This window comes from Cylas formicarius, unplaced genomic scaffold (assembly GCF_029955315.1).
Source record: "Cylas formicarius isolate icCylForm1 unplaced genomic scaffold, icCylForm1.1 PGA_scaffold_6__28_contigs__length_40554024, whole genome shotgun sequence".
NCBI classification, from domain to species: domain Eukaryota; kingdom Metazoa; phylum Arthropoda; class Insecta; order Coleoptera; family Brentidae; genus Cylas; species Cylas formicarius.
Window position 1 is genome coordinate 39,982,665 of NW_026844347.1, and position 13,843 is coordinate 39,996,507.

General features: G+C 41.0%; 1 protein-coding gene across 3 annotated transcripts in view; it reads right to left on the reverse strand.

Moving 5' to 3' along the window:
* LOC132703074 (trafficking kinesin-binding protein milt) overlaps positions 1–13,843 on the reverse strand; it is a 36,157-nt gene that overhangs the window by 4,279 nt on the left and 18,035 nt on the right. For all 3 annotated transcript variants that reach the window (XM_060672127.1, XM_060672126.1, XM_060672128.1), the window contains 8 exons: positions 9,091–9,195; positions 8,957–9,033; positions 8,647–8,896; positions 7,059–7,175; positions 6,563–6,992; positions 3,321–3,605; positions 2,046–2,423; positions 732–1,042 (listed from right to left, as the gene is read on the reverse strand). In XM_060672127.1, coding sequence (XP_060528110.1) covers positions 732–1,042; positions 2,046–2,423; positions 3,321–3,605; positions 6,563–6,992; positions 7,059–7,175; positions 8,647–8,896; positions 8,957–9,007 — 1,822 coding nt within the window. In that variant the 5' untranslated portion in view covers positions 9,008–9,033; positions 9,091–9,195. The remainder of the gene's footprint in view (positions 1–731; positions 1,043–2,045; positions 2,424–3,320; positions 3,606–6,562; positions 6,993–7,058; positions 7,176–8,646; positions 8,897–8,956; positions 9,034–9,090; positions 9,196–13,843) is intronic.

A 13,843-nucleotide genomic window follows, 5' to 3' on the forward strand; every position in this document is an offset into this window, starting at 1 on the left:
GTCATCTTTATTTTTTTTTTAACATTAAGGACCTCAAACCATATACACTCATATTAAACAAAAAAAATGTAGGTCTGCTTTTACATATGGTTTTTCTTTAAAGATATAAGTTAAGAAGAAGAAACCTGCTGCACATTTTCCTACGTCAATCACGTTATAAAAAACATTATACAAGGAAGACCCACCAATGGATGGATGAAATAGTCCAAAAAACAGCAACTAATGATGAGCTCACGGAATTAACTAGGCAATAAAAATATTGACAGATTTTTTCTTTCTTTCGATTGCGTCCGACCATGAAATAGACGGTTAACTACTACTACCACTATCGACAGGACTTCAAAAGGAAGATGGGTTGTTATAGATGCTTCATCACAACTTCTAACATACTGAGAAAGGATAAACTCAAGTATCTGACTGACTTAAATTTTATTTGCCATTATAAGCATGAACGCTATTAAATTTAGTACCTAACCAACACTCTATCCATGTTCCCCATCAGTCAGAGTGGATCTTTCCGTTGCTCGCACCAAGAATTAAGGGAACTGGGACGCTGCGCAGGCGCACAAAACACAAACGACAAAGGTGCACGCGTAGAAATAAAACACCCGGTATATCAAGCAACCCCCCCACACCCCCAGTCCTTTATTGTATACAACTCGACCCTCGAACCGAAGATCAGTAGCTAAAAGTGCGCAGGCGTCGAAAAATCTTCACGAACAAAAGCTCACCTCGCTCGTTGAGCATCTTCGCTAGACCGAAGGTCGTCGAGAATGTGCTACAGGAGTTGCGCCTGCTGAGCGCTGCCGGCGTCTGAGGCGGCGAGTTCTGCAAGCTCGAGCACGCCGACGTCATCCTGCTGCCGCGGTTGCTGCTAGACACGAAGGTGCCGTCGTCCGGATGCATCACGGTGCTGTTGGTATAGGTGTAGGTGTGGACGGACGCTTCGAAGGCCTTGCCAGGGTTCGAGTACTCGTCGTCCTCCTCCAGGTCGCTCAGACCGTACGATTCCAGGCCGATGTCCTCCAGCTCCTTGCCACCCCTGGAAACGCGCGTTTTTACGTATTTTATGTTTTCACAAATACGTCAAAAAAAAAAAATTGATTAATAACCTCGTTACAAAGGTTCAGGCGACCAACGACGGGGCCACAGCCAACTTTAAAAAGATCCTACGTCTAAATTAACCAGTTTCGTTTGTATCATCAAACCTATTTTGGTAAAATGTGACGTTTCACTCACCTGTAACTTGTCATTTTTACGATGAAGCTTAAGAAATGGGCAATACACTAAACTTGAAATTTTACATTTGATCTTTAAAGTTTGATATATTCTAAAATGTTGGTAAATCTTGTCCAAGATCTTTTTTTCTGGGCGCCCCCTTAATAGACATTTTTTAATATAATCTCTAGGAGCCGGGGTCCAGCTTTTATTGTACGATATGTAACTTTCTAACATTATCAATCTTTTCCTGTGCGGTAAACATAATACGCACTAACTTAACTCATATTGGCAACAGCATGTTTAAAAGGAAATTTTTCAAAAAAGTAAAAAAACTCTATACAAAATTGCCTTAAGTTTCGATGCTAAATATGATAAGAATAGAATAAACAGAATTCAAAAATGAATTAATATGACAGGCGTTGCATTTAAAATAAGAAATTTGATACTCGCCCACGACAAACGAAACACCCTGTATATACAACGTTAAAAAAATTGAAGGAAAGGAGAAGAGGAGAAAAATAACAAGAAAAAGGAGAAGCGAAAAGAAAAAGGTGTCATTAATTGTTTACGAGATTGAATGAGGGTTGAAAGAACTGGAAAGTAGGTTGGCGCTGACAGGGACGGCGGATGAGGGATATGAATGACCTCGAGCGGACCAGTTTTCGCAGAAGGTTATTTTTTTCTTTTTTTTTGCCTTTATTGTTGTTAAAAATGTACTTAAAAACAATTTAAATAACAATACTTCGTTGGAAGTCAGTGGCAATAAAAATTTGTCTTGTCTAATTTTGAACAGTCACGGTTATTCTACTAATGCCCCTTCCTACCTTATTTTGACCCCTGGCCTCTCGTCGAGGAGACCGCTGAACGTAGGCTGCGCTAGCTGCGACCAATGGTGCAAAGTCTGCGACCCCTCCATCGGTTTGACGATCTGCAGCTTTTCGGGCAGCTTCCAGCCGCCACCGCCACCGGCGGCGGCGGCGGCGCTGTAGTAGTTACCGCCGCCCGAACCGGTCGACATGAGACTGTCAGGGGTGCGACAACCGTACGGCAACGAAGACGATTCGCTTTCGTAGCCGCCGTATGCGAAGCCGTGCTGCAGATTGGCGCGGCGAGCGAGTACCGCCCCCGGCGTGAGCCGCTGGAGAGCGGCCTCGAGTTCGGTGGCGCCCGGCACCCCGGGAATCCCCTTCCGAGGGGGACCGCTAAAAAGGAAAGAGCAATGATTTTATCTAAAAAAAAAAAAAACATCTTTTTATTATTAGGAATATCAACCCAATATTTTGCCGTTTAGTATGAAACAATTAGTTTAACGATATAAAAAAATTACATATTTTACATACAATGAAGCTTTACCACATATTTTTAGTTATAATCAATTTTCAATAATAGGGGAATTCATTTTTCAGTATTTTTTTTTGAATTTGCGGCGCACCCTGTGTATTTGTGTCTCTTCTGCTGCTTCTGGTTTAAGAATTTTTTTGGTCTCGTAAACGGTTTTTGAAAAACGATGTTTTTTGTAGACCCTTGCACGCGCGATTTTTTTATTTTTTTAGATTATTTCCCCCCCACCCCCCGCCACCGTTTCCAATACGTCCCGTCACGGGGCAAAGCTGCATATATGTGCCAAATATGAAGTCGATTGCTCCAAATTTCGGACACTTATCGTGTTTCACAGCAATGTTCAGAAAACAGTGGAAAATCGCGAAAAAAAGACGGATGCCGGCGTCGGATCGAGACCATCTTATGTATCTCGCGGAGGGTTAAAGAGGAGGCGAATTCCAATGTTGTAGCACCGACGGTTCGAAAGTTATTCACGAAAAACCAAAATACAAGAACGGAGAACGCACAGACAAAAAAATAATTTTTTTTATGGACGCTGATCATTTCTGCGTCAGCGATTTCATCGATTTTTCGAAAGTAACAAGGAAACGCTTGTTTGGAGCTTAGGAGACATTTCAAATGCATTAACCAAACCATGGAGACGCCACTAACTATGATACTTCAAGGACCGAGGTTCCCGAGACCTATTTTCCCTCCAAATAAGTTGTTTATGTACGTTAAAGTGTGTAATTAGGTGTGCCGCAAAGCTCTACGCTTACGGGTAGCTGTCGTCGGAGTCGGTCTGACTGTATTCGTTGTCCGATTGGCCGGTCGAGTCCAAACTGGGATAGCCGAGCGAGCTGCTGCTGTAGATGGACGCGGACGAGCGTCGGAAGCTGTGACCGCCCTGCGCGCGGACGCTCACGCGAGGCCCGCCCCCCTGGTAACTTGTGCTGCTCACGAAGCCGCCGATACCAGAGTGCAGACTGCCGAGGCTGTCGGCGCTGCTCAGCGAGCTCTGTGACGCGCAGCGCACCGTCTCGAACACCTTTTTGTATTGCGGCCTGAAATCCAAACAACCCGTGTCTCGTATAATTTTATTTATTTATTTATTTATTCACATACACTGCTCAACAGGATCAAACCCAATTACAGAGCAGGAGAACACCAACTACATTTAATCAGAATTACAAAATTATTTACAAAGTATAAACACCATCACACAAATACACTAATATTGCAAAAAAGATGATCCGCAACAAAATCAACATAAGAAAAATGTAATTATGAAATTACTCAGCAAAGAAATTGCAAGAAGACTAGGCACAACAAAATTTTAGCCTAACGCTACTCAAGCTGCAATTAAAAATGAATAGGAACTATGGTAAAGAGGGATTCTGCGTCGAAACTAACTAGAATATCTTATTTATTTATTTATTTATATACACTGCTCAACAGGATCAAACCCAATTACAGAGCAGGAGAACACCAACGACATTTAATCAGAATTACAAAATTATTTACAAATATACTAATATTGCAGAAAAGATGATCCGCAACAAAATGAACATAAGAAAAATGCTAATGAAGGAAATTACTCAGCTGCAACGGCGACGAAATTGCAAGAAGACTAGGCACAGCAACATTTTAGCTTAACGCTACTCAAGCTGCAATTAAAAATGTCTAAATCGCCGGTACGGTTGGATACGTTGCACATATTAATTTCGAGACATTGGTCCTCGCGGTGGGAACGTAAAAGGTAGCAGAGTATCGCGGAACCATGAAATTCAGCTGCTCGAGTAGGTCAGGACAATTTACCGAATTATGAATCAGCTTGTATAACAAAACTTGTGACAAATACTCGCGCCTGGTCTGAGGAACACCCTGTTCAGGATAAGATCCCTGAGTTTTATGATATATTTTAGAAATCGCCTTTGAATGGACCCCAAGTTCTGCGAACGAACGCTATAACCAGGCGACCAGACGGCGGAGGCGTATTCTAACTTCGAGCGAATAAAAACAGTAAACAAAAGCTTTATCGAGTTATGTGAAGCGAAATCCCTACCGCATCTGACTCGATGTGATCGACAAACGACAACTTTTTATCGAATATTACACCCAAGTCCGGTCTAGCAAGAGATGTTGAGCCAATGCTGTAGTCAAAGAGAACTAAGGGCCTTAGGACGGAGCACTGTGGCACACCCGAAGTTGCACTATATTCGCTCGAACTGAAACCATTCACGAAAACGTACTGCCTGCGGTTAGTTAAGTATGATTCAGTCAACGTGAGTAAAGAGGAGGAAAATCCAATTCTAGATAATTTGTTTAACAGAATGCTGCGATCTAGTCTGTCAAAGGCTTTCGTTAAATCTACATAAATGACATCCAGCTGTGCATGGTCATCGATGGCACTAGCTATATCCTGCGTGATAAGAAATAAATTTGTAGTTGTCGATCTACCCCTTATAAAACCGTGCTGTTTCGAACACACCTGTTGACTCCATTATACAGAAGGATTTCGAAAACCTTGAGGAAGTTGCATATTATCGAGATGGGTCTATAATTACTGATGACGTTCTTGTCTGAATTCTTATGAACTGCGCAAACTCTGGAAGTTTTAATGGACGTGCCAGTAGACTATTACGTACGGTGGTAGAGTTAAAATTTCTCACCGATGTCGTTGCTAACCGAACGGATAAAAGGGAATAACTTCGCGGTTTCGTGTGATGCGGACCACTATGGAACTTCCGCAAAATCGATGTGATTTAATAACGTTCTTCTTGTATTTTGGTGTCTTCTACATAGTTCTTCGATTTGTAAACAACAACGGTCTTTTTTAACACATTAAAATGTGGAGACCGTGGAATGAATCAGATTTCCCCTGTTAGAAGAAAACGTGGAAAACGAAGCAGAATTTCAAGACGAAGTGGAGATGGTAGTCGATATTTTAGATTTTTTGCCCATAAACGACACACCCTGTATATGATTCAAACGATGTTCGAAGTAGAGGTTATAGCCCTGGAGCTTCCGCGGTTCCTGGTTCAAGAATTTTTTGAAAATAGTAAATGGTTTTGGAAAAAATAAGTTTTTTCTGAAACCATGCAGTGCGCCGTAATAACCAAAAAAAAAATCAAAATTTTAAAAAAAAAATTTTGGTAAAATTTGATTGCACCCAATTTCTACCGATTAAATGTGAACACGGACTTTTACTTATCTAGCAAATTTAGGACACTTAACACATTTTTCATTTAGCACGGAATATCAAGAACACCCTGTACAATAGGTGGAAACCTTAAAAACAAAAATTGTTCCAGTCTATGCGGGTTATATCGCAATATAAAAGAAAGTGAGATCTGAATCATAGTCTTTCAGTTATAAATAATTTGCAATAATAGGGAGACCCATTTTTCAGTTTTTTTTTTAATTTAAGACGCACCCTGTACATTTTTGAAAAATTGTGAAGAATAAAAGTTTATGGAGCCGCATCCTCTGTACCTTTTGGTTCAAGAATTTTTTCGGTCTTGTAAACGGTTTTTGAAAAAAAAGTTTGGACACTTATCGTGCTTCGTAGCAATGGTAAAGAAACAGTATAAAATTTTGAAAAAAAGATGGATGCGGGCGTCGGATCCAGGCCATTTCGTATAAGCTTACGTGTCTCGTGAAGGGTTAAAAAGGAGGTAAATTTCAAATTTGCAGCTCCAACGGTTTGAATCTTATTCAGGAAAAACCAAAAGACGAGAACGGAGAACGGACAGACAAAAAAGAAATTTTTTTTTCGATTGATTTCGATCGCTTCATTTCGTCGCGAGTTCCGAAACGAAATCCAAAAATACTGGGCAAAATGGCCGCCGACGCGGGGTCGCCCTCGAAATTTCGCGGGCGGCCGCCGTCCGACCGATATTAGAACTGAGGAAGAACGTTTTAAACTCGCAGCTCCGGCCGTTCGAAAGTTATCCGCGGTTTCGTAGGTCAGTTACGGAGAACAGAGAACGGCGTTTTTCGAGAATCGATTCGTACTCACACGTCCGGACCCGAGATGCCCGAGTCCTCGCTCAGCTCCGAATGGATCGACATCTCCAGCTCGTTGCGTAAGCTGTCGTAGGGGGCGGTGCCGGTCGCGCCCAGAGACGAGAACAGGCTGAGACGCGCGCCGGGCGTCTGCCTCTTGCGCAGCTTCCGGATCTGATCTTGAGCGTCGCGCAGCAGCGCGGTCACCTCGTAGTACCGCGCCTTGAACTCGGATAACTCGACGGCGAGGCTGCCCTGGTTCTCCTTGGTGATCTGGAGCAGACCGTTCGTCTCGTCGTTTTCGCGCAGCAACTTCTGCAGCTTGTCCTCGGTGTCGCGCAGTTTACTCTGCAGCGTCAGTATTTCCTCGTGCTGTAAACGGTTTTCCTCCTTGGTGCGGTCGAGTTCGTCCTCCAGCAGGCCGACGCTAGAGTTTGCGCACGCTGTCGACGGAGAAAACCGTACGAGACCGCCACTAAAGCAACGACGAGGCGAAAATGACAACTTACTCAGCTGCCCGGTCAGATCCTGGAGCAGCCTCTGCTCCTGGGCCTCCAGGTCGTCGGTGCACGAGGCGAGCCGATTGAACTCGTGCTTCAGCGATTTGTTCTCGTCTTCCAATGAAGCTGTATACGCGAATAATAATAATAATAATAACCATAAATTGCCTTTACTGTTGTATATTTTTATATACAAATATACAATAGAGAAGAGGCAAAGTGTAGCAAAAGCTACTCCACTTAACCTATTAAATGTTTTAATTGACAACTACGAAACTGTAATTTACGAGGTTAGGGCCAAAATTTCCTTCTTCGTATTCTGTAGTGAAAGAAAATGGGCAAAACTTTTTCGAATGAGGCAGGAGTCCCTTGAGTGATCGACGTTTAAAGGTCAAGGAAATCTCAGAAATTACTAAGCTTTCTGATACAAGTGTTCGTCGAATCCTGCATGATCATTTAGGTATGCATAAGGTTAGCGCACGATGGGTTCCTAAAAACCTTCAGAAACGACGCCGTGTCGAGTGTGAGCGGCCTTTTTTGGAACTTGTGGGTCGGAACCGAAGCCTGTGATAGAAACTATTGTGACGGGAGATGAAACTATGGTTCTCTATCGAAAAAAGAATCAATGGAGTGGCGTCGTAAGGGTGAAGCACCTATTTTGCCATCCAACCAAAAAGGTGATTGCCACGATCTTTTGGGATTGTGAAGGAATTCTTTTGATAGATTTTAAAGAAACTAATACCACTGTCAATGGTAAATATTACGCAACATTATTACATAAATTGCGAGATTGCAAACGTGTAAAACGTCGAGGAAAACTGACACAGATAGATCATCCTCCCTATAGTCCAGATATGGCCCTCAGCGACTATTATTTGTTTAGTGGACGGCGGTTTAACGACGATGTTGAGTTAAAAGAGGCTGTTTTAGTTCATTTTGCAGACAGACGAAAAGAATATATTTTTAAAGGCATTTAGTTGTTAATAAAATGATGTAACAATTATATTGAAAAACAATAAAAAGTTGTTATTCTACTTTGTTTCTTTCGTATTTAGGCCTGGAAATTTTGGCGCTGCCCTCGTAGCTCGTAAGTAGGACGGGTTGGATGTGGTAATAATTCAGAAAACCATAGACGCCAAACAGTACTCGAACGTCCTGTCAATTTTTAGCCAGTTAAGTTCGTGGATTTTGTGACAAATCCTATCAAATTTAAGAATATAGAAATGTTACGCAAATCCAAATTGATATAAATTGAAGCAATATAAAACAATTTAGGATCGAAGGGGTAAAATAAAAAATATAAATTAAGAATAATATAAGTCCAAGGACAGAACCTCGCGGTACACCCAATGGAACGGGCAGAAATTCGGAACCCATACTGTCTACTGATATCTGTTAGCTAAATGTAGTTTTCTTTAACTGAATCTAAAGATGTAAGTGCAGTTGCATTATCTAAAGAACTAGTAATGTGATCGTTGATATGTAAAGGAGAAAAGAACATTACACTGCATTTTTTAGCATTAAGTTGAAGGTTAGGCCTGGAAGAATATAGAAATAATAACCCTCTCTCCGCGACATCGCCTCCCGAAAGTCTTACCTATTCGTTTCTGCATCAGGTCGAGGTTGATCTTGCCCGACGAGCTGCTCTCGAAGATGCTCTCGTCCATGTCGTTGGTGAGTATCTGGATGAGCTCGGTCTTTTTGTGGACCTCATGGCTGAGTTGCGTGATCTTCTCGTACGCAGCCTTCAGGTCCGTTTCCAGCGACGCGACCGTGTTCTCCAGCCGATTGTTCGACTGCAGAAGTTCCTTGCCGATCCGCGCGGTCAGCTCCAAGTCCTTTTCTTTCTGCAAATCGGGTGATTTTTTAAGGTTATCTGGTGGGCGTGGCCAACGCCTAGGGCCTACCTCCTCCAGTAGTCTGGTGACCGCTTCGATGTCATCGTAGGTTTTTGTCATTTGGCTCACGCGGTCACTACATAGAACTGTAACGAGGAAAAACGAGTGAAACGGTGTAAAAGGAGAGGAGAGGCGGCGCTTACGGAAGTAGTTAAGGGTTTCCCGGATCTGATCCGGGGACAATTTAAGGTCGACCTCCTCCACCTGAAGCGCGGGTGACGGTATGAACCAATCCTGGTTTTCGTAACCTGAAATGTCGATTAGTATACACGCCTGAGGTCGTCTTGCACAGCAAACTTCGGTGCTATATAATAATCCATCTAAACTTTAACTAATATTGCGAACCTTGAAGTTTTGTAATCGATCGATGGGAATCGATAAAAATTAGGAGTTTTGCTATAAATTTTGGATAGATGAGAAAATCTCCAGAATGTCATTAGAAACATAACAAAACGAGGAATTATGAAGATTAATTGATGGGTCTTGGTGAAATATACAAAAATTGGCCACGAAATTCCTTAAATTACCTAAGATTCCGCATAAAAAACTTAATTAAATTTGTGGGAATTCACTAAAGGATCGATGAAAATTAGGAGTTTTACTATAAATTAGGGATAGATGAGGAAATCTCCAGAATGTCATTAGAAACATAACAAAACGAGGAATTATGAAGATTGATTGATGGGTCTTGGCGAAATATACAAAAATTGGCCGCGAAATTACTTAAATTACCTAAGATTCCGCATAAAAAACTTAATTAAATTTGTGGGAATTCACTAAAGGATCGATGAAAATTAGGAGTTTTACTATAAATTAGGGATAGATGAGAAAAACTCCAGAATGTCATTAGAAACATAACAAAACGAGGAATTGTGAAGATTGATTGATGGGTCTTGGTGAAATATACAAAAATTGGCCACGAAATTCCTTAAATTACCTAAGATTCCGCATAAAAAAACTTAATTAAATTTGTGGGAATTCACCAAAGGATCGATGAAAATTAGGAGTTTTACTATAAATTAGGGATAGATGAGAAAATCTCCAGAATGTCATTAGAAACATAACAACACGAGGAATTATGAAGATTAATTGATGGGTCTTGGCGAAATATACAAAAATTGGCCACGAAATTCCTTAAATTACTTAAAAATCCGCATAACAAACTTAATTAAATTTGTGGGAATTCACCAAAGGATCGATGAAAATTAGGGAGTTTTACTATAAATTAGGGATAGATGAGAAAAACTCCAGAATGTCATTAGAAACATAACAAAACGAGGAATTATGCAGATTGATTGATAGGTCTTAACGAAATATACAAAAATTGGCCACGAAATTCCTTAAATTACTTAAAAATCCGCATAACAAACTTAATTAAATTTGTGGGAATTCACCAAAGGATCGATGAAAATTAGGGAGTTTTACTATAAATTAGGGATAGATGAGAAAAACTCCAGAATGTCATTAGAAACATAACAAAGCGAGGAATTATGAAGATTGAATGATGGATCTTGGTGAAATATACAAAAATTGGCCACGAAATTCCTTAAATTACCTAAGAATCCGCATAAAAACACTTTATGAAATTTGTGGGAATTCATCAAAGGATCGATGAGAATCGATAAAAATTTCAAGTTTCAAATAATTCTGAACTTTATCTATTAAACAACTAAAACAAAATTAAAAAAACAATTAAATATATAGGAGAGCCTAGCAAGAAAATTTCGAAACATCTGTCTAAATTTTGTATTAATATTGCTTTTAAAACTGGAAACACCAAAAAACAATAAAACTAAATTACGAAAAACTCAAAAATCACTCAAAAATCCGGAGTCTACAAGTTGAAATGCGGAAAATTTATATCGGACAAACAGGTCATCATTTTTTTTTGCTCTAATTTAATTTGTGTTAAATGGATTTTCATCAAGTAAAAGCCACCTCAGTCCGACTTTTAATAAGATTCGACAATCTTTAATTTCTCCAACAGTCATTAACAATTAATTAAATCACTTATTAACATTAATATCTTTTGAAGTGCGCAGATTTACGTGTAGACAATTGGGCCGAATAAAAGCGGCGTCCTAATCTTTTCTGGATCAAGATACACATTTGCCATTGTGTTTTTTTTTTAACTAACGAGGTTTTTGGGTTCGAAAATAATATTAATAGAACGATCTGACGCGCACATATCTATCCGTTATTTTTATCTGTTTCGACGATTCGTCCCGTTTAGATATATGAACGGAGATATGAACGGAACAATCGAAAGCCGTATACTTTGTTGTTCGATTAAAATTAAACTAGCGCGATCTAGTTAAACTAATCGTGATAAAGTTTTACCTGATCCTCGGTGCGGCGGATTCGCGTGGTTTTCGAGGCTAAAAAAATATTGGAAAAGCGCGTGATTAAAAAAAAACGAACTCGGCTCGTCTTACGCAACCGTAACCGCGTAAACAATTAAAAAAAAAACGTCGAAAAGCGACATTCTCTTGTTAGCGCGTGCGCAGCAAATCAACAATGACAATAGACCGGTTGGTTTTGAATAAATTAGCGGCAAACTTTAACCCATTTTGATAAACTTTCGAGTGACATACACCGAATGATACAGCTGTCCTTCAACCGTTCTGTAGTTCATCAACTACTGAATCCGAATGGAGATGATGAAACCCTGGAATTCAAAAGAAGACGTACGACGCTTTCTGCAAACGACAGGCTTCCTTCTACTGTCAAATGGAACATAAAATATTTTTTACGTTTTTTTGATGACGAAGTGATTGATTTAGATTTTAAATCTTACATTGCTTTGCGACTTTTAAAACCCACAGCCACATTTTCTCGCATTATGTTCCCTATATCTTCGGTACCCTTTATTGTGGGGCCTCTAGGGAAAGTTGTCCGATTGGAACTGGACTTCCCGATCTCATTTCCGTGTATATATATTTTTTTTAGCTCTTACCCTCTCAAACGTTTCCTTTTGATATAAAAAATTCTCACCAAAGATGTGCTCAACTCTAAGGGGTCGCTATTTTTATTCTAACTTCCCGTTTAATTAACATTGGAAAACATTTTGTAAGGATAATCAAAATAAAAATAACGTAATGAAGCAGAATAGAGTCTAATCCTCCCGGTTCGACAACTACGTCTTAACTAACTTATCGTAAACCCAAAAAACATCGCATAATAATACCCTAATTATCTCCTCACCGCAACTTGCCCACCCTGTCCTTTTTGCCTGAGACGCCGATACATTTTACGATCGGCAAAAAAAACAAGGCGGCGCCTCTTTGTTGCGGGGTCTTGTCGGATATGACGTAATAATATAAATATTCCAACACTCGGCCATCCTGACTATTGGTCTGTCCTCAGACCTAATGGTGAAATTTAAACGTAACTTCAATCTTTCAAAACTACAATACCATTCTAGCTTGGTGCCTAGTCTTAATCATTACGTAATAAAAAAAACATAATCAATTGTAGGTAGTAGGGTATCTTAAACATAAGCGACATTCCTTTATAAACAATAAAATAAGCAACATTTGCTTATAGGCAACGTTTGCCAAAACACAAAACACCAGCGACGTTCGCTCATAGGCAACGTTTGCCAAAATACAAAATACGAGCGACGTTCGCTCATAGGCACGTTTGCTAAAATACAAAGCACGAGCGACGTTCGCTCATAGGCACGTTTGCCAAAATACAAAGCACGAGCGACGTTCGCTCATTGGCACGTTTGCCAAAATACAAAACACGAGCGACGTTCGCTCATAGGCACGTTTGCCAAAATACAAAGCACGAGCGACGTTCGCTCATAGGCACGTTTGCCAAAATACAAAGCACGAGCGAAGTTCGCTCATTGGCACGTTTGCCAAAATACAAAGCACGAGCGACGTTCGCTCATAGGCACGTTTGCCAAAATACAAAACACGAGCGACGTTCGCTCAGAGGCACGTTTGCCAAAATACAAAACACGAGCGACGTTCGCTCATTGGCACGTTTGTCAAAATACAAAACACGAGCGACGTTCGCTCAGAGGCACGTTTGCCAAAATACAAAACACGAGCGACGTTCGCTCATTGGCACGTTTGCCAAAATACAAAACACGAGCGACGTTCGCTCAGAGGCACGTTTGCCAAAATACAAAACACGAGCGACGTTCGCTCATTGGCACGTTTGCCAAAATACAAAACACGAGCGACGTTCGCTCATAGGCACGTTTGCCAAAATACAAAGCACGAGCGACGTTCGCTCATAGGCACGTTTGCCAAAATACAAAGCACGAGCGACGTTCGCTCATTGGCACGTTTGCCAAAATACAAAACACGAGCGACGTTCGCTCATAGGCACGTTTGCCAAAATACAAAGCACGAGCGACGTTCGCTCATAGGCACGTTTGCCAAAATACAAAGCACGAGCGACGTTCGCTCATTGGCACGTTTGCCAAAATACAAAACACGAGCGACGTTCGCTCATAGGCACGTTTGCCAAAATACAAAACACGAGCGACGTTCGCTCATTGGCACGTTTGCCAAAATACAAAACACGAGCGACGTTCGCTCATAGGCACGTTTGCCAAAATACAAAGCACGAGCGACGTTCGCTCATAGGCACGTTTGCCAAAATACAAAGCACGAGCGAAGTTCGCTCATTGGCACGTTTGCCAAAATACAAAGCACGAGCGACGTTCGCTCATAGGCACGTTTGCCAAAATACAAAACACGAGCGACGTTCGCTCAGAGGCACGTTTGCCAAAATACAAAACACGAGCGACGTTCGCTCATTGGCACGTTTGTCAAAATACAAAACACGAGCGACGTTCGCTCAGAGGCACGTTTGCCAAAATACAAAACACGAGCGACGTTCGCTCATTGGCACGTTTGCCAAAATACAAAACACGAG